Raw genomic sequence first — 20,876 nt, forward strand, 5'->3', positions numbered from 1 at the left:
AACATTGAGGGGACTCAGCCGTACATATACATGTATCCACTCTCCCCCAAACTCCTGGCACATCCAGCCTGCCACATAACAGTGAGCAGAGTTTCACATGGTATACAGTAGGTCCTTGTTGATTATCCATTTTAAATATGGCAGATTATACATGTCTATCCCAAACTCTCTAACCATCCCTTCACCCCATCCCTCCCACCAGCAACCATAAGGTCATTCTCTATGTCATTGAGTCTCTCTGTTTTGTTAAGTAAGTTCATTTGTATCATTTCCTTTTAGATTCCACAGTGGAAGGGATGTCATAGGATATTTCTCCTTCTCTGTCTAACTTACTTCAGTTATTTGTTAAGGGAAAGATGCAATGTTGGTTTTATGAGGTTACTGCAGGTGTGAGGATAGGCTTGGATTGTTTACCGTATGCCCAACACCATGCTTGCGGATTACACATGTTCTGTCCACCCTCACAACAGCCCCAGAAGGTAAGTTCTGTTCATCTGCCTGGTTTACAAATCAAGAAGCTGAAGCCCAAATTACCTAGCTTGCGCAGGGTCCCTTGGTTCTGTGGCAGAGCTGGAATTTGACCCCAGGTCTCTTTGCCCAGAAGTTCTTCATCCCTGTGTGTTGCACAATCAGCATGTAGAATGGTCAGGACACTCGTGGGACAAAACAATGGTCTTATTTTTTGTTGTTGCTACTTTTATTATCCTCTACCAGAGCTCTCTTTCTCACCCTTAATAATATCCTAGGCAGTTCCATAGCTTTCTGCTCACTTTCAGCTCTTAAAAGTCCAGTACAGTCAAAACCTTTATTCTCACATCCATATCAGATCTGTACCCTTTTCCCAGTTCAGATCAGATCCAAATAGGAGACCTGCAGTAAGGAGGGGGTACAGCCTCTTCTACCCCTTTTTATTACCTCCTTCCTGTTCTGCTTGTGGTTCCTTGAGGGTCCAGGCAGAGGGGAGGGAAATGACAGGTACAGGGGACAAGATGTTATACTGGCATTATCATACTGACTTTCAACTAACACTGGCTGGAGACATAAAAAAATATATATATATATGTATAGGGCCCATTTTTAATTCCTTGACAGAAGTGTGCAATTTCTGTCTAATCTATTTCAACAAACCCCCTCCATCCTTCCCAGCCTCAGGCCCTACTCCTCATGCATGCTAAGTCACTTCAGTCGTGTCTGACTCTTTTTGACCTTATGGACTGCAGCCTGCCAGCCTCCTCCATCCGTGGGATTCTCCAGGCAAGAATGCTGGAGTGGGTTGCCATGCCCTTCTCCAGGGGATCTTCCCCAGTCAGGGATCAAATCTACATCTCTTATGTCTCCTGCACCATCAGGCAGGTTCTTTACCACTAGCACCACCTGGGAAGCCCCTGCTCCTCATAGCCTCTTTCTAATGAAATCTCCCATGCTCAGCAGGTGGGTTCATTCATGATGCTTGGATGTGGGCACCAGCCAGAGGACACACGGGCATCCTCAGTGAGCCAAACAGTGGCCATGCCCACCTCTCTGCCTTCTGTCCTCCTTCACCTGCCTTCAGGAAGGCGTCCAGCCAGCTTCCTAATTTCCAGATCTTCCAGACTCCCACAGGCTGCAGACTGTTCATGAACATCACCAAGCCCCAGGACAGTCCAGTAAGTTTGTCCCAAGACTCTAACATCAAGCTTCTCATGGACCCACAGCAGCACCAGGGCCTGAGCACCTCCATTTAGTGAACATCTAGGTGGGGAGCAGGGAGCCAGTCCCCCCTTCTCCCAGGGTCCTTTCATTCCTCTCACAATATAGGGGAGCGAACACCCATGCCTGCTGTGTAGACAGCTCCCAACCCACTCTCCTCTGCTTTTTTGAAATTTTTATTTTAAAGGATGCTAGAAATGTTAATAAGATAATTTCAGATGTGGGGAGGCAGTATGGATTGAGTCATCAGGTAGATTCTACAATCCTTTGCTAAGTCCAGCCAGGGTACTGCTAGCAACCTGCTCTAGGAGATGTAATATTTATCATCGTTTTCAGCTCTAAAACAATAGCCAAAATTTTCAAGACTCTGGGGAAAGCCCCATTCCGTATTCTAGAAGCTTTAGTCCCAGACGGGTAGCCACTGTGAGTAGCAGCTTCCACCTCCACTGATGGTTCTGGGCTTGACAGAAGCCTGGGAAGGTGGGAATGATCGGCAATTCAGGTCCCATGATATCCCTTTTCTGTAGTTTCATTCTTCAGCCTTCTGTTCCTAGAGCCATCTTCACAGAGTAAGACATCTTTTTAGCTCTTACCCTTCCGAAACAGGAAACTCTAGGAAGGCTGAAATTATTCTCACAAAGAACATAGGTATCTAGGCTGACGGGACTTTAAAGGCAGCCCAACTGATGACACCTTTCTTAGCTTGGAAACAGAGGTCACCTTCCAGAGAGCCATTTGTCACCTTTTTCATCTTAAATACTCTTGAAGCCCAGGTGTCCATGGCCCTATGCCAAGCAAAGACAGACAGGATCCCTATTCTCAAGGATATTTATTGACTTTGAACAAAATGGTGTAAATATGAAGCCAGGTGTGTACTTGGATGTTAGTTTAACTTGGACGGAAGTAGCCAAATCCCTGTTTTTCTCTTGGCTTCTGGTGCCAAGAATGAAATGCTTCAGGCAGAGTGTTTAAGGTGATTATGTTGTTCAGTTGCTCAGTTTTGTCTGACTCTTTGCAACCCCATGGACTGCAGCATGCCAGGCTTCCCTGTCCATCACCAACTCTCGGAGCTTGCTCAAACTCATGTCCATTGAGTCGATGATGCCATCCAACCGTCTCATCCTCTGTCATCCCCTTCTTATTATAGCTTTCTTCTGTTTTCACACTTGGCCATTGTTTATCCCCAGGGGAGGACCAGCACGTTGCTGGAGGGTTTGATTTCCTTGACGTTGCCTCATATTCACCTACTTCTGACTTTGGCAATAATTCCAGTGCCAATCAACCGACTTTCTATATTTATCAGCAGCTGCTCCAGTGACGTGCAAACAATTTTCTCAACAGCTGAAAAACGTGAAGATAGAGAGGAGGACATTTTGTTCTTCATAAAAGAGCTTGGTTGGAATGAGCATAGGAAGTGTGAACCATCAGCATGAATCTTTTTATCTCTACATCTTTTCTATTTTCCCCAGCGTGATGTCAGGTTTAAGGAGAGAATACAGTTTTGTCCAAAGAGGAACGAATGTGTAACCTCTGTGGAGTACACTAGAATATTCTGAGTCAGCTGGGCCAGTGTTCTGGGCCAGAAGGCCGTCTTTGTTGATTTGCTTAATTTACGTCTTGCAGTTTGGGATGAAGGAGGCTCATCCCCAACCTCTCCTTCCAGCCCAGTTTCACCAGATGGCTGGCTCTTAGGTAGTCACATTTGGTAAATGCTTCTCTATGAAACATGATCAAGATCAACTGTAGATGGGATTTGCCCAGGGGTCCAGTGGTTAAGAATCTGCCTTGCAATGCAGGGGACTCAGGTTCGATCCCTGGTCAGGGAAATAAGATCCCACATGCCTTGGAGCAACTAAGCCTGTACACCACAACTACTGAGATCCCACATACTACAGCTAAGACTCAACACAGCCAAATAAATATATTCAAAAAATATCAGCTGTAGAATATGTGCCCTCCCCAGGGCACTGCAGGACATGGAGGATCTGAGAGAGTCAGGACATCATCTGTGAGGTCAGAGGCTTCCAAACGGCAGGCACTTTGACCCCATTGCTGTTCAGTCTCTGCATCATGACTGACTCTGCAACCCCATGGAATGCAGCACGCCAGGCTTCCCTAATCCTTCATTACCTCCCAGAGTTTGCTCTAACTCATGTCCTCTAGTCGGGATGCCATCCAACCATCTCATCCTCTGTCACTCCCTTCTCCTCCTGCCCTCAGTCTTTCCCAGCATCAGGGTCTTTTCCAAGGAGTCAATGCTTCGCATCAGGTGGCCATAGTATTGGAGCTTCAGTTTCAGCGTCAGTCCTTCTAATGAATATTCAGGGTTGATTTCCTTTAGGATTGACTGGTTTGATCTTCTTGCTGACCACAGGACTCTCAAGAGTCTTCTCCAGCACTATAGTTCAAAAGCATCAATTCTTCACTGCTCAGCCTTCTTTATGGTCCATATGGGGATCAAACCTGTGAGTTTGGCATTATTAGCACCACACTCTAACTAAGCTGACTGGCCAGAATTGTGTATCCATTACTGTGAAAAATAATAGATTGTGGAGAATAACTCCTGAAGAGCATGTCTATGAAGCCCTCACAATATGCCTGGTTTACCAAAGCCATTGGTGCAGAATAATCAGAGAGGGCATTTCTGTGCTGAGATTGTGTCTCTGCTTCTGTTAGAGGTCTGGGGTATCTGGGCATTAATGTGCTTCAGTTCAGTTCAGTTGCTCAGTCATGTCCGACTCTTTGCGACCCCATGAATTGCAGCACGCCAGGCCTCCCTGTCCATCACCAACTCCTGGAGTTCACTCAGACTCACGTCCATCAAGTCCGTGATGCCATCCAGCCATCTCATCCTCTGTCATCCCCTTCTCCTCCTGCTCCCAATCCCTCCCAGCATCAGAGTTTTTCCAATGAGTCAGCTCTTCGCATGAGGTGGCCAAAGTACTGGAGTTTCAGCTTTAGCCTCATTCCTTCCAAAGAAATCCCAGGGCAGATCTCTTTCAGAATGGACTGGTTGGATCTCCTTGCAGTCCAAGGGACTCTCAAGAGTCTTCTCCAACACCACCGTTCAAAAGCATCAATTCTTCGGCGCTCAGCCTTCTTCACAGTCCAACTCTCACATCCATACATGACCACAGGAAAAACCATAGCCTTGACTAGGCAGACCTTAGTCGGCAAAGTAATGTCTCTGAAAAAGTGAAAGGCAGTCAAGAAACCTGGTTTCTAGTCCTAGCTCAGACCCTATCAAGGAAAGGAGAACTATGTGGAACAACCAACAGGTACCAAGTGTTCTAAGTCATATGAAGCACTTCACAGTACAGAGGGTTTCTTCTTCCTCCCAGCAACCTGAGAAGTGAGTCTGCATTTCAGAGATGAAGAAATGAGGATTCAGAGAGAGTAACTTTTCCTGGTTAGTGCCCAAGTCTTCCTAATTCTAAAGCCTGCCCTGTGGCTGTCTCCCCACCTTTGATCTCCCTGGACCCCAGTGTTGTGAAGGGGGAGATATGAACAGCCCCGCCTACCTCCCTGAGCTCCTCTGCTGTAGAAATGAAAAGCCATCTTTAAAGTTTATTTTCTACTTGAAAAAATTCAACCAACCAGCATCTTGCATATTATTTTAAATCTTTACTGCCACCTAGTGGGCATAATCTAATCAGAAGAATGAAAAAAATTTTCAGTTCACTTATTAAAACCTACCAATTCATCTTATATTAATCTTGTGCTATTATCTTTTAGAAATTGCATTGAGCAAATATCATGGTCTTCCATTTTTATCTTTATAGTAAACTACCAAATGTGTGATTCCCTCTGAAAGGAGTTTGGTGAGATGCTGGACATCATGTAAATCCCAGCTTAAAAACAAAAAAATTCATGCTTTGTGACCATATAATATACACTAGCTTATAATGGGCTATACTTACAGAAATTCTAAACTTCAGTATTCATAACTTGTATAGTATACTTTTAACTTTTTAAATATTTATTTGCTCAATTCTTTTTACATTCTCATGATTTAGAAAAATGAGCTTATGTTGTACATACTGTTTTACAGCTTGTTTTTTTTACCCAGTCTATTTTGGACATCTTTCCATGTCTGCACACAAATCTACCTTATTCTTTTTAACAGTGTGTAGTATCCCATTAATGACTATACTATAATTAATTTAACCACGTTCTCATTAATGTCCACATATGTTGTTTTCAGTTTTATTGTTACAAAAATGCAGTAGGGGGTGAATATATATTTTTCAGGGGATAGAAACACATACATTCACATGCACATCCTTTTCAAAATTTATTTGCAGAGTGAAATTTTAGCCATGAGATTGCTGGATCTAAAGGTTATGTAAATACCCAGTGCCCAAAGGTCACCAGAAACACACCTGTAGTCAAAAAATAAAAGTCAAGTGTACTTAAACCTCAGCAAGGAAGAAAACCACAATAATTGTGAGCCACTGCTGGGGGACATTTGGAGGAATTTTTATGGGACTTGAGCTTGTGCCAGGTACTATAGGAAAGTTTTTCTAGAAGAAGAGAGAATTCAAGTTGGGCTAGAAATGTCATCATTAGTACAGGAGCAGCAGCCACAGATGTGGTCAGAAGAGGGGGGTATTGAATCACTTTGTGTACTGAGGGGACTTGTCTGCACACTTCTTTATTCTCTGAATGATTTTTGTGATCAATTGGGGATATCAGGGGCAAGCTGCCAGCAATGCTTTCTTTCCCTTTCTCAGGTACATTGATTTTAAGTGTCTCTATTTGGAGAAGGCAATGGCACCCCACTCCAGTACTCTTGCCTGGAAAATTCCATGGACAGAGGAGCCTGGTAGGCTGCAGGCCATGGGGTCGCTAAGAGTTGGACAGGACTGAGCGACTTCACTTTCACTTTTCACTTTCATGCATTGGAGAAGGAGATGGCAACCCGCTCCAGTGTTCTTGCCTGGAGAATCCCAGGGACAGTGGAGCCTGGTGGGCTGCTGTCTATGGGGTCGCACAGAGTCGGACACGACTGAAGCGACTTAGCAGCAGCAGCAGACATTTAAATTGCTTTCCAGAAAGGTTGCCCAATTTACATGCAAGCCTCAGAGATAATGCATGCTCAGTGGATTGGTTCAAGACCACCACAGTAAGGCAAATACAGCAGTTAAATGAGCCACACAAATTGTTTGCTTTCCCAGTGCATAATGAAAGTTATATTTACTCTATGCTGTAGTCTGCTGAGTGCGCAATAGCATTATGTCTAAAACAGCAATGTACGTGCCTAAATTAGAAAATATTGCTGAAAAAATGCTACCATCTGAGCCTTCAGTGAGTCATAGTAGTAATATCAAATATGACTGATCACAGATCACCATAACAGATATAATCATAATGAAAAAGTTTGAAAAATTGGAAGAATACCTAAATGTGACACAGAGACATGAAGATAGCAAAGGTTTTTGAAAAGATGATGCCAATAGACTTGATCCAGGTAGCATTGCCACAAATCTTGAATTTGTTTAAAAAAAAAAGTATTATCTTCGAAGCACAATCAAATGGTGTATGCCTATACATTCTTCTGGGTTCTTTTAAATACTCAGCTTCCCTAATAATGATGTATCTAATAATCAGAATAACAGCAACTATAATAATAGCAAACTTTCATAGAGACCTGAGTCCTTTATTCCATTGAATCCTCATCAGAGAACTTGAGACAGGCACTAATAACATCCTGGCTTTCATATGAGGATCCCAAGGCTTAGAAAAGGGGGGAACTAGGCTGGGTCACGTGGTTAGCCAACAGCGAGCTGGGGTTCAGAACCAGGGTGTCCCATTCCAGGGCCTACATTCTTTACTGTGAAGAAATACCTTCTTCTTTATCTTCTTCATAGGATCCTGCCACGGAGAATTTAAAGCTGAGGAATTAAGAGCCACTGAATTGATGATCACAAATTTTGGAAAGTCTGGTTTAGGGTGATAAGGAAGTAGAGTCCTGTTTACAAAAATGAGACTTAGGGCATTGCTCCAGAAGTCGCATATATAGTATTAAGGGAGGCAGCCAGCATGGGAGGGGGAGGGGGAGCTGGTACTTAGCTACTCACAGGTGCCCTCAATTAATAAAGGCTGAGGAGCGCCTTCTTAAAATCACAGCCAAGACGCTATAATTAAATATTCTCTGGGCCAGCTGGAGCTCAGAGGCTGTTTAAATCACCCCCAAGGAAATGAACAGATGAAGGACATCCAGGCCCTTGGATCTGCTGAGGCTCATGATGTTCCCCCTCTAAGGGAGGATAGGGGGTCTGCGAGCCCTCTGGGCGAGAACGCGGAATGAAATGGCGCTTAAGTAAATAGTTATTGAGTATGTGGTGGGTGCATGCTGGGGATCAAAGGGGGTCCACCTGCTTGGATTAGCAAAACTATGGATTTAACAAACGTGGAGTAAGGGCCGGCGGCTGCTCTTTTCCAGATTGCGCTGGCTGCGGACGAGACATCAAGAATGGACAGGCCCTGCTGGCGCTGGAAAAGCAGTGGCACTTGGGTTGCTTTAAGTGCAAGTCCTGCGGGAAAGTCCTCACCGGCGAGTACATCAGCAAGTAAGCCTGGGGCGCAGGCGCGGATGGATCCTTCAGCAGGGGTGGGGCATCGTGGGCTGCCCTGCGCTCGCGGAATACACTCTAGCCCAGCCCAGCCCATCAGACATAATGAAAGACCTTCACATTCCACAATCCGTATGAACTTTTTGCTATGAAACTTTGGAAAGAAATTTTATTCTTCTGTTGTTGCCTGCTATAAATTTAATGAAATGTTCATCATTGCCTAATGGAACAGTTAACGAAGCTGACATAATGGTGGGCTCTATGTTGCAACCAATTAAGCGTTTAGTAATTTTACTTTCGCTAATCCCCCCCATCCCCGTCATTTCCCCATTGAAACTACTGATGGTAAACCTTTATCCTCCTTCCAGGTCTCAGCCATGTCTGCTGGCCCTCCCCTGCCCCCATCCCCCCAAAAAGAAACTCAGCGTCCAGGCACAGAGCCCATTAGGACCACTCTGGAGTAGGTTCCTTAGAGTCCGAGGCTGGTGTGGAGAAGAGCTAGAGCAGGTGACGTTTTGAGGGTTTTGTTTAATGTGACCTTGAATAGCTAGTTACAGTGGTTACCTTTTAAATTGAGGAAAGAATGAGCATGGGGTGGGGGGAGGGCCTAGAGGCAGTAAGGGAAAATTTTCCCCTATCCACTTTTAAAAATGTTCTCCAACCAGCATCTATTAAAAAATTTTTTTAATGAATTTAATGTATGAATATACACAGTGAAACTAAATAAGTAGCTTGGGCCCCACCCCCTAGAAATCTAATTCTCCAGATCTGGGGTAAAGCAAACCCTGGTATTTGGGAGGCAGAAACTACACAGGTGATTCTGAGGCACAGCCAAAGAGAACTGCTCCGCCTTTAACACTGACGCCTGTGCAGAGCTAGGTAACTGGGCTGTCTGGAGACGGTTTAACTCTCCCATGCAATGGCACACCTAGAACATGATATTTTAACTGTGTCATGAGGTAAATGAGGGGCTTCCCAGGTAGTGCTAGTGGTAAAGAACCCGCCTGCCAATGCAGGAGACATAAGAGATGCAGGTTCGATCCCTGGGTGGGGAAGATCCCCCTGGAGAAGGGCATGGCAACCCACTCCAGTATTCTTGCCTGGAGAATCCCATGGACAGAGGAGCCTGGTGGGCCTCAGTCTGTAGGGTCGCAAAGAGTTGGACACGACTGAAGCAACTTAGCACGCATGCAACAGGTAAATGAAGGCAGTTTCAGGAGGATGGTTGAGAGGCCCTGGGCCCCCAGGCTCCCTCAGGGCCAAGGAGAAGGCATCTCTGCGCTCTTAGGAGGCTCTGGTGTGTGAATCGAGGAGGTGTGGGGGAGGAGACAAGGAAGAGGAGCATGGGACTACAGCTGAAGCCCACCAGGCCTGGTGCTGCAAGAGGGGGACGCCTTGGTTTTTGCTAGCGAGGTCTGAGGCAGTCAAGGAATGCGCAGCGACAGCCATTTGGCTGTTACTCCCGTGTGGCCTGGAGGACCTCAGCACTCTCGCTGGAGAGTTTGCTTTTGTGGGTTTTGACCCTCCCCCCCCAGGGCTCCTCCAGGCATGTGAATGGTAGTTGAGCGAGAAATAACTTCTGCTCCCCTTCTGAGCAACTGGGCGGAGAGAGATGGGCTCTGGACGTCTTTCCTGCCCTTGGAAGCTGAGCTGTCTTTGTCCTGCAGGGATGGTGCTCCATATTGTGAAAAGGACTACCAGGGGCTCTTCGGGGTAAAATGTGAAGCCTGCCACCAGTTCATCACAGGGAAAGTCCTGGAGGTAAGTGACACACGGGCGCCCCTCAGAACCACCGTCATGGTCCTCAAGGCTCTCGGAAACACACAAGGGTCTCTTTTTCCATCTTTTTCTCACTTGCGGAGGAAAGAAAGTAGAGAATGTCTGTGTAACATTGTCTTCTCAGGCAGTGTCTACTTCATGCTGGAAACCGGAAGGATAGAGGACATGAGGGAAAAAAAGAATGAAAAAGAGTCTAGAGGAATTATGTAGGAGGAACGGTTATATTAAACTGTTCTTTTATTTAGAAGTTAGAAAAGAGGAAATGAAGACTGTGTTCGAGCCACGTGTGTCTGTGTATACAAATGTGTGTATAAGTAAGTGAGTAAGTGTTAGTTGCTCAGTCGTGCCCAACTCTTTGCAACGCCATGGACTGCAGCTCACCAGGCTCCTCTGTCCATGAGATTTTCCAGGCAAGGATACTGGAGTGGGTTGCCATTTCCTTTTCCAGGGATCTTCCCAACCCAGGGATCGAACCCGGGTTTCCTGCACTGCAGGCCGATTCTTTACCAACTGAGCTACAATATGTGCCCGCATATCTGTGTGTGCACATATGTGTGTGCTCATGTGTGTACACATGGGAGCATACAGACTCAGGGAACAGAGGCTCTGAATGGAAGTTAAGAGAAGAAAGTCGTTAGAGGTGAGGGTGTAGGCTTCCTCACCCTTAGAAAACCACATCCTGTGTGACCCAGAACGTCCTGTGGCCCAGGCTGACAGAAGCCTGTCAAGCTCAGGTGTGACTGCCTCGCACTGGGAAGCTTGATTCCTGCTTTCTCAGCAGTTGCCCCACCAGCTTCTGCCTCTGGGCGGAACTGAGCTCCTGAGTTGGCACCATCAGTAGACTTGGGGCCAGAGGTCAAAGAGTCACTCCTACCTGCCCACAAGCCTGCGAGATATTAACCCACTATTATGGGAAAAGTAAGGGCTTCCCAGGTAGCTTCCCAGGTGGGTCAGTGGTAAAGAATCCGCCTGCTAGTGCAGGAGATACAAGAGACCTGGGTTCAACCCCTGGGTCAGGAAGATCCCCTGCAGGAGGAAATGGCAACCCACTCCAGTATTCTTGCCTAGAGAATTCCATGGACAGAGGAGCCTGGAGGGCTACAGTCCACAGGGTCACAAAGAGCTGGACACCACTGAGTGCACACACACACACAGGACAAGTAAACATTGCCTCACACCCACCCCAAGTCTCAGGGTGAGGATGTGTGCTAAGCAGGGGTGGGTCAGGACGCCCAATAGGGTCCTGGGAACATGACCGGGCAACTTGTCACATTGCTTCTGTAGACACCAGGTCACTATATCCACATCACCACATTCAAATTTCCCAGCAGGGTGTGGTCCAGGGACCCAGGACATGAATCTGAGTGGCCCCTGAGGTGTCCCTGGGCATCTTCTGTGGGTGTAGTCTTCCTAATCCCACAGCAAGCCCCATGATGCCTTCCTGCCCATGAAATGCAGGACAGGGGGCAGTGCTGGCTCTGTGCTGGACCTAGTCCAGCTAATTAGATTTGAGATGCAGGTTGTCAGTGCAATTCCTGACCCAGAGGAACAGTGTTTCGGGAAGAGGAAACTGGAGTGGCAGAGGCTCAGCAGCAAGGACAAGTACAGCATACCCAAGAAACCAAGTCATTTGGGCAGGACTGTGGGTGAGAGAGAGGATGCTGGAGGAAAGGAGGGGCCCGAGTGTGAGGACCTCAGAAATCAGTCAGGAGTTTGGCTTTACCTTGAGGATAGTGGGAAGTATTGAAGTGATTGTAGCTGGAACATCACGTGATAGGATCAGACTGCAGTGTGAAGAATGGGAGGGAGTCCTCAAATGAGTGTGCCCCCCTGTTCACAGCAGCTCTGCTCACACCAGGCAGAAGGGAAAGCAACCCACGAGTACATGGATGGATGGATAAACACAGTGTAGTATTTAGAGACAGTAGCCTGTCCCCCAGCCTTAGGAAGGAATTCTGACATGTGCTACAGCATGCATGTACCTTGAAAACATTATGCCAAGTGGTAGAAGACTGCATACTATGTGATTCTATTTACATGAAATATCCGGAATAGATGGATCCATAGAGAAAGCAGTTACCTGGACTTGAGTGCAGGGAGAGAGTAGGGAGTAACTGATTGTTGGTTCCCACTTAGGGTGATGAATCTGCTTCAGAAGTAGAGGAAGTGGTTGCACAACCTTGTGAATATCCTAGGTGTCATGGAGTAGTTCCCTTTAAAATGGTGTATCTGGTGTTATGTGAATTTCACCTCAAATGAAAAACATTAATGGATGTAAATGGAGTTGGGGGGCAGACAGGGAGGGCAGGTAGAGGAGAGCTTTGGACAGCAAACAGTGGTGCCGCTGGCTGGAGTGACACCTGAGAAGTGGACCCCCACCACCCACACACAGTTGGGGTAAGGGGGATTTTTCATGGCCCTTCCAATAAAGCTTTTATTTTGAGTCCAAGGATACTTCAAGGCTGGGTTTGGGGCCCAAGGTCATGCACATCCTTAGGAAAGCTATTGGAGAAGATGGATGTGACGCGTCCAGAGTGTCGCTTGAAATCCAGCCATCTCATCCCCAGACAAGTGCAGTGGTCCTTGTCTGTCCTCTCAATCTGTCCCTCGTCCCTCCACAGAGCAAGGAGCCCTGCGAGAGACTCAACAGCATTTCCTTTGAGCTTCCCAAGTTTGATCTGCTACATGGGACTGAAATAAACCTGTTGAGGTGGGAGCAGTTAGGAAATTTCATTTTAAAACAGCAGGAGGATGGGGTTTAGACTTACTGGAGTAATCCATGCATGAAAAAACCAAATCACTATGCTGTACTCCTGAAACTAATATAATATTGTATGTGGATCCTAATTCAGTAACAAATAAATAAAACACTAGAACTATTTCCCAGATGTTTGGCTATAGCTAAAGGGACAGGAAGACAGTGAATGCCGCCCCCAGCTTGGAGTCCCCACATTTGTAGACAGCATGGATGGAGGCAGCTCTCTCCTCAGGCCACATGTGGGACTGTGGGGCCCCCCCCCAAAAAAAGAGTTGGGGAGACAAAAGGACTGAGGAGGGCGGGGTGTTGATTACCTTCAGATTTAGTTCAACTGCTGTGGGAAGGAATCTCTAAAAGAAAACTGGATCCAAGAATGTGCCGTGTTGAAGACACATCTGCTCGCTCTGCTTTTTCCCTGGAGGCTGAGTACTTCGATGCTGGTAGGGGCTGTGAGGGTCCCTTACCACGTTGGCTTCAGGCCTCCGTGAGGGCCAATGGTGGGGGTGAGACCTTGCACCCTTTCCACACAGACCCACAGAGGTGGGGCTTCTGGGAGCAGTTTGCAGCGGGGTTCCGGGCAGAGTCAAGACCCACCCAGTGGGCGTGCTGTCCCTCTCAGATGGGTGTGTGATCTAGAAAATCATCCTGCGCTGTGAGCACGCCGACATGTGACAGCTCGTGAGTTGGCCTGGCCCAGCTCCCAGCAGAAAACCCTGAGCTCCTCCCTCCACCTTTATTCTCTGATCCACCGTAGGTGCAGCAGGATGGGTCTGATTTGTTGTAAATACTATAATCCTGGTTTTGGTTTGGGTATTCCCCATTTTTAAAATTACAGTGCAATCCACATAATATACCAGGAGCAGGAAATGGCAACCCACTCCAGTATTCTTGCCTGCAGATTCCCATGCAGAGGAGCCTAGTGGACTGCAGTCCATGGAGTCACAGAGAGTTGGACACACCTGAGCACACACCACGTAACATAAAATGTAACATCTTAACCATGCTTCAGAGTACAGGTCCGTGTATTACATAGACTTATGATGTTGTGAAACCGTCACCAGCATCCAGCTCCGTAGCCCTTTATGTCTTATGAAACTGAAGTCTGTGCTTATTAAACAGTAACTGCCCATCCCCCTCTCCCCACAGCACTTGGCAGTGACCGTTCCACTTTGCCTCTATGAATTTGACTACTCTGAGTATCTCATATAAATGGAATCATACAGTATTTGTGGAGTCTTGTTTGTTCATTTGATTTTGTGATGGCCCTTTTACACTTGGGCTTCCCTGGTGGCTCAACTGGTAAAGAATCCACCTACAAATGTGGGATACCTTGGTTCGATCCCTGGGTTGGGAAGATCTCCTGGAGAAGGGAACAGCTACCCACTCCAGTATTCTGGCCTGGAGAATTCCATGGACTGTATAGTCCATGGGGGTCGCAAAGAGTCGGACACGACTGAGAGACTTTCACTTTTCACTCTCACTTTTTCACTTCGTATGATGTCTGCAAGTTTCATCCACGTGGTGGTGTGTGACAGTTTCTTCTTCCTTTTGTAGGCTGAATAATATTCCATTGTATGGACATACCACATTTTGCCTTTCCAGTCTGTGATGTTTCGTTTTGTTGTTGCTGTTGTTTCTGATTGATTTTACCCGTAGAGAGTGTGAATGTATTGTGAGTTCCCTGTGTCTTCTGTAACGGTGGTGGCTTAGAACCACAGAAACTTTCTTTCTCAGTTCTGGGGCCAGAAGTCCACAACTGAGGTGTTGGCAGGGCTCCCTTCCAAGGCTCTAGGGGAGGATCTTTCTTTGCCTCTTCCAGACTCTGGTGGCTGTGGCTACATAACCCTGACCTCTGCCTTGGTCTGCACAGAGCCTTCCCCCTTGCGCCCTCTCTTCCCTCTGTGTCAAACCTCCTCTGCCTTTCTCTTAGAAGGTCCCTTGTCATTAGCTTTAAGGTTCATCAGCATCCCAGGTGGCACTGGTGATAAAGAACCCATCTGCCGATGCAGGAGATGTAAGAGATGTGGGTTTGATCCCTGGGTCGGGAGGATCCCCTGGAGGAGGGCATGGCAACCCACTCCAATATTCTTGCCTGGAGAGTTCCGTGGGCAGAGGAGCCTGGCGGGCTATAGTCCAGAGGGTCACAAAGAGTCAGACACGACTGAAGAGACTTCACACACACAGGATCTTCCAAGGTGATTCCTTCATCCCAGGATCCTTAGCTTAATTACATCTGCAAAGCCCCTTTTTTCAGACATGCCAAGGTTCCAGAGATTTTGTATGGATATATCTTTGGTGGGAGGGAGGGGGGCACCATTTCAGTCAACATGGAAACTGACACAAGTCTCGTCCCAGTGAGGGCTGAGCTCTGATGTGGTTTTAATGGAACCCTCACTGAGCATCAGAGATGTCCTGAGACCGCTTCTCTGGATGCGTTTCATCCGAGATGCCACCAGACACCTGAAGGAGCTTTAAGAAGGAGAAAAGGTCCCGGAACAGTGATCAAGGAGCTCCAGGCTCAGCTATGGCAGTAACTCCTGAGGAATCTGGGACAGGTCATTTAGCCTCTTTGAGACCATCTTCATATATAGGTAAAAGGACTTCCGGACATAGAAGTGTGGAAGGTGAAGGAAGAGGACCTGTCCCATGGCTGCCCCCTTCCCCCTCCTGTTCTGAAATTCTGCCTCCCTCTGTTACTGGTTTTTCTTTTTTGGAATGTAATTGTTTTACAACGTTATGTCAGTTTCTGCTGTACAACAACGTGCATCAGCTGTATGTTTACATGTATCTGCTCTGTCCTGAGCCTCCCTCCCACCTCCTGCTTGCACCCCTCTAGGTCATCAGAGCACCGAGCACTATAGCGCCCTGTGCTGCACAGCAGCTTCCCACTAGCTGTCTGTCCTGCACGTGGTCATGTGTATATGACAATGCTACTCTCTCAATTCATCACACCGTCTCTGTCCCCCACCGTATCCACGAGTCCGTTATCTATGTCTGTGTCTCTGTTCCTGCCCTGTTCATCAGTACCGTTTTTCTAGATTCCATATATGTGCATTAATATGATATTTGTTTTTCTCTTTCTGACTTATTTCACGCTGTATGACAGACTCTAGGTCTATCCATGTCTCCACAAATCACCCTATTTGATTCCTTTGTAATGGCTGAGTAATATTCCATTGTAGACATGTAAGACATCTCCTTTGCCCATTCCTCTGTTGATGGATATTTAGGTTACTTCCCTCTCCTGGCTATTGTAAATAGTGCTGCTATGAACACTGGGGTACATGTGTCTTTTTGAATTATGGTTTTCTCATGTGCCCAGTAGTGGGATTGCTGGGATAAACCCTTCCCAGGATGTGGGCTTGAGGGGATGGGGAGGAGAGCCTTCATGTGTTTTAATGAAAAGGGCTTCAGTGACAGGAAATCAGGGATCTACTTTTGGTTCTGGAATTCACAGCTGTGTGACCTTGGGCAAATCAATTTCTTCGAACCTTGATTTTTTTCTTTAATATACAAATGTTAAAATATATATGTAAATCCAAGACTTGGGGCACTTGACCTCTAAATTTCCTTTGGTTCTAAGGATCTGAATTCTATAATTCTCCTCGTCTTAGATATAGTCTTGGATCTAAGGGGTCAGAGCCAACAGTTTTTTTTTTTTTTTTCTGGAGAGATTTTCTAGAACACTCAGCACATAGCATACACTCAAACTGTAGTTTTCTCATTAGCTTGCTTTCAGTTCTGTTTTTGAGGGTCATCTTGCTATAAGTGGCACATCTTTTAGAGCTTATGCTAATTAACCTATAAATTCAGGCACGTTCTGAAAATGCTTACAACCTGCCTCCTAACTAAGAAGTCCAAAAGCAGATTTGCATGAGATACAGCCAACAGCTTGCTATCTCCATCTCCATTTCTAAAGTCTTCTCAGAAGCAACCTTCCTCCTGGTCCTTACTTCCCTTCCCTACACCCACCCTGCTCACTTCTGCTTTAGCAGCCCAGAGGTAACAGGACTCGGCGTGAGCCTTCAGACTTAGGTCACAGATGTCAGTAGACATTAGGGGCATCCCTTTGGTGTGAATTTCCTTCCATCTTTCTGTTGGATGGTCCTAGGAGATCTCTGACCCTGACAAACTTCATTTCCTGGGTTCAGGTTGTTACCTGCCAACTTTTCCAAGAAAGAAAGACAACAAAATCATTGCAAAATGAATGCAATTCAGAAAAAAAAAAAAAAAAAAAAAGCCAGTGTCAAACTGGACGCAGAAGTCTGGAGGGTAAAGGGAAAGAGCCTGTCCACCCGCTCCCCTTCCAGGGCTGTTCCATCTGCAGACCGAGGGTGGTCTTGAGTTCTCTTAGTCTGTCTGTCCTTTTGCACAACTCCCTCCCCCAGGGAGCTCAGTGTTTATCAAGCTCTCTCACATTCCTTCCAGACCAGTGCTCTCTGGATTGGCTGGCTCTGCAGACAGGGCCACCCTGAGCAGGCACCTGGCCATCTGCACCGGAGCCTCCTGTGTGTTCAGACCCCAGAGACAAAAGGAAAGTGGAGTGTCTGCATTCTTCCCAGGAGAGGAGGGCAGGGCTCCGAGTCTGTCCCTGGCCTTCTTCCTCAGGCACCACACCCAGGAAATCAATCCTCCTGTCTTTCCAGAAGGGCTGGTGGCCCACATTGTGCTGGGGTGGGGTGTCTACTATGCTGCTTGTGCTCTCCTGGGAAGAATGTGTGACAGGGTCTGTTACAATTCGAAAGTCTCACAATGTAAGAGACCCTAACACGCGGCCCGTGGCCAATCCTTAGTGCCTTTCCATCCCTACCCACGGGCAGCACTGTCTTTATCTGTTAACTTGGAAGTGACGGATGAAAGGACAGGACTTAGGGTGGCTTTAGACCCTTCCTGCTGGATCCCCTGCAGTGTAGCAAATGTACGCACCATGTGATTCAGCAAATCCTTTCTCTTGATTCTCTGAAGGGTTAAAAATGGTGGCTTTGTTTTATCTTGTTTTGTTTTTACTTTGTTTACTTTTCAATTAAAACTCCTTTTTCATAAAGCCCAAGGACAAATGTTTATGATGTTCCTGTAGAACTAATTCACATTACAAACTGGAGGTCCCATCTGCTTCCTTCCTTTTGCTGTATTTTAAGCATGCTCTGAAATGAGCAGGTCTTGGTCTGGGCTTACTTGTTATCTAATGAGAGGAAACATAAGCTCTTCCAGGGCACTTGCATGGCAGACGGTCTTTTTGTCACCATCGAACATATAATTTGCAAAGACAGACTGAACGGTGAAGTCCCTCCTTTCTTGTTCCGTGCATGTCCTTAAATGCAAGCGAGGCTAATAAACCATGTTCAGGCAGAAAACTAATTGCATTCTTCTCATTCCTACTGTGGCCCCAGGAATGTGTACCTCCTTCCCCTTAATTGTGAACCCAAATATTTTTCTGGATCACGGAAGGGAAAAGAATCAAGTAATAGTAGAAGTTTTGAGTCAGATGGTCTCTGCCCTGGTGAAGAATGAACCACCACAATAGCAGGCTTTTGCATAATAAAAATATTTAACATCTACAAGTGATCTCATAAATATTTGATCCTCACAATAGGCCTGTAAAGTGATGAAAGCAGTTACTACTGACCTCCATCTACAGATGAGGCTGCTGCGCTAGAGACCTGGAGGCTGACTGGTAACTGAACCATGATTAGAAGTCTCAGTTCTCAGAAGATAGAAACACATATGTACATACGTGCACACCCACATATGCACATGTACACACACACTGATTCATGATCCACGTGGCAGTAATCATTGCAGAGAACAAGTAACTAAACTGCCTCCTGAAATAACTTACAGAAGGACCAATATTTACCATTCCTGGTGAGATGAGGAAAATCTATCTGATTAGTAGCCTTGTTATATCTATTTTCAGGGCAGTAAACATTTGCTGCTTCTTTGGTTTCCTTTATTCCTGTGTAAAATGTTGCCGAAGGTCAGGGACCCTGTGCACAGAGTAGGTGGCATTTCTGCATAGTCATGCCTCATTCTGTCTTGCCCTCTTTACTCAGCTGGAGGCTCCACAAGGGCACCTGACTTGGGCCATGGAGACAATTGTAGGTGGATGGTGCTGTCTCAGGCGAGGGAACACACTTTGTTTACAGAGCTCTGGTTGAGGATGCCCCAGAGCTCCATGGAGAGTCAAGAAGAGCTTTGAGGCCATTCCAATACAGGCACACATTGGTCCCTTTTCCTAATTTAAAATAGAACTTAACAATAAACTTCAGAAATGGCTTCATCTAAAATATGAGTTAAGCAAGGTATGCTATATTCATACAATGGAATATTATTTAGCAATAAAAAAGAACAAGGTCCTGATTACCTGCTACAGAATGGACGAACCTTGAAAATATCCTAAGTGAAAGAAGCTAGTCACAAAAGATCACCAGTTAGATGATTCCTAGAATGGACAGATCTGTAGAGACAGAAAGTCTACTGGTTGTTGCCTGGGTCTGGCAGGAGAAGGAAATGACGGTCAGTGGATATGGAGTTTTGTTTGGAGGTGATGAAATATTCTTAAATTAGATAGTAGTGATGGTTGCACAAGTCTGTGAATCAATCAATACTAAAAACTACTGAATTGTACACTTTTTTCTAAAAAGGTGAATTTTATGGATATCTCAGGGTAGGTAGGTAGGTAAGTAGACAGATATACATACACATATGTCTGTCCATCTATGCAGAGATATACAAGGTGATGGAGAGTTGGAATCCAGTATTTCTCAGTTTCCATATCTGTAAGATGAGGCTGCTAATTGCTACCTCATAGAGCTGCAGCATTTGAAAATAAAGGCATGAAAATCTTCAGCATAATTAGTAGCCAGGTTTGTCCCTTCTCCTTTCTCTCTCTCCTTTCTTCCAGTCTTTGATAGTTTCACTTATTAGAAATTGGGTAAAGCACAAGAATGGGCTTCCCTGGTAGCTCAGACAGTAAAGAATCTGCCTGCAATGCAAGAGACCCAGGTTCAGTTCCAGGGTCAGGAAGATCCCCTGGAGAAGGGAATAACTACCTGAATGGCTACCCACTCCAGTATTCTTGCCTAGAGAATTGCATGGACAGAGGAGCCTGGCTGGCTACAGTCCATAGGGTCGCAAAGAGTCAGATACCGCTGAAGCAACTTAGCACATGTGCATGGAAGGGACAAGAACAGAGATTCAAGTCAATAAATGTCTTCGTGCCAGAGTGTCTGTGAACCTCTTTCTTTTGTGGGCTTTAAACTTTCATTCCCTCGCATGCTCATAGGTTGTCATTGCACAGAACTGTGCCCTTGATCATAGTGTGTGACCTGATTAACATATAATCTCCCCAGCGTGGGAAAGGAAACTCAAGTTTAAGTTTGAAGTATGGTTTATGACGCATTGGTTGCAATATCTTATTTGCAGATAATAACCTGGAGCTAATATTGATTCCCTGCATCATTAATAGATTAGGAATCAGCCCAGGAGAGCACAAGAAGCACGCTGACATGACAGATGGTTGGAGGAAAATTTCTCTGATTCACCCAAAGTTATCCACTTTGTCCTACATTAATGATAAGAGGAAATATGTTGCCAGGGTAACAGAAGACTGTTCACAGGCAGTAAAGGTTCGATATTTATTTTTAAAAGTCACCCCATTTCTGCCAGCACAAATGGAAGGGCTTTCTTCTCCGGAAATGACATTTTGAAAAGAGTTTGTGTTTTGAGTTAAAAAGATGTTTTGTTTTTCAGTGTTATTCCACTTCAGAGAGTTTAGCTTCTTGCTGGTGAAGTGTGGGGGTGGGTTGTCAGTCGGGGAACGTGACTCTTCCTGAGAAATCAGCAAGAAGTACTGAGCATGTGCTGGTGGCCCTGCCTTAGGGGCCACAGAAGATGTGAGATTCAGGACTCATTCTCAGATAGATAAGGCATACCTTTCTAAAAGTAATAGGGTGTCTGAGCCCAAAATTAGGAATCAGGGTCCAGGGCACCCCTAGGGCCTATGAGTACCCAAAGCTATTGCAGCATCTTTAGTCTGAGGGCAATTCTTAATGGTGGTATTGAGTTTTAGAAAT

The 20,876-nt window shown here is 46.0% G+C and overlaps 1 protein-coding gene across 8 annotated transcripts in view; it reads left to right on the forward strand.

Annotated features, from left to right (window-relative positions):
• The window catches only part of ABLIM1 (actin binding LIM protein 1), a 334,182-nt gene that overhangs the window by 220,113 nt on the left and 93,193 nt on the right, over positions 1 to 20,876 (forward strand). For all 8 annotated transcript variants that reach the window (XM_018041203.1, XM_013975228.2, XM_013975225.2 and 5 more), the window contains exons 5-6: positions 8,135 to 8,261; positions 9,932 to 10,025. In XM_018041203.1, the coding sequence (XP_017896692.1) occupies positions 8,135 to 8,261; positions 9,932 to 10,025 (221 nt within the window). The remainder of the gene's footprint in view (positions 1 to 8,134; positions 8,262 to 9,931; positions 10,026 to 20,876) is intronic.

This window comes from Capra hircus, chromosome 26 (assembly GCF_001704415.2).
Source record: "Capra hircus breed San Clemente chromosome 26, ASM170441v1, whole genome shotgun sequence".
NCBI classification, from domain to species: Eukaryota; Metazoa; Chordata; class Mammalia; order Artiodactyla; family Bovidae; genus Capra; species Capra hircus.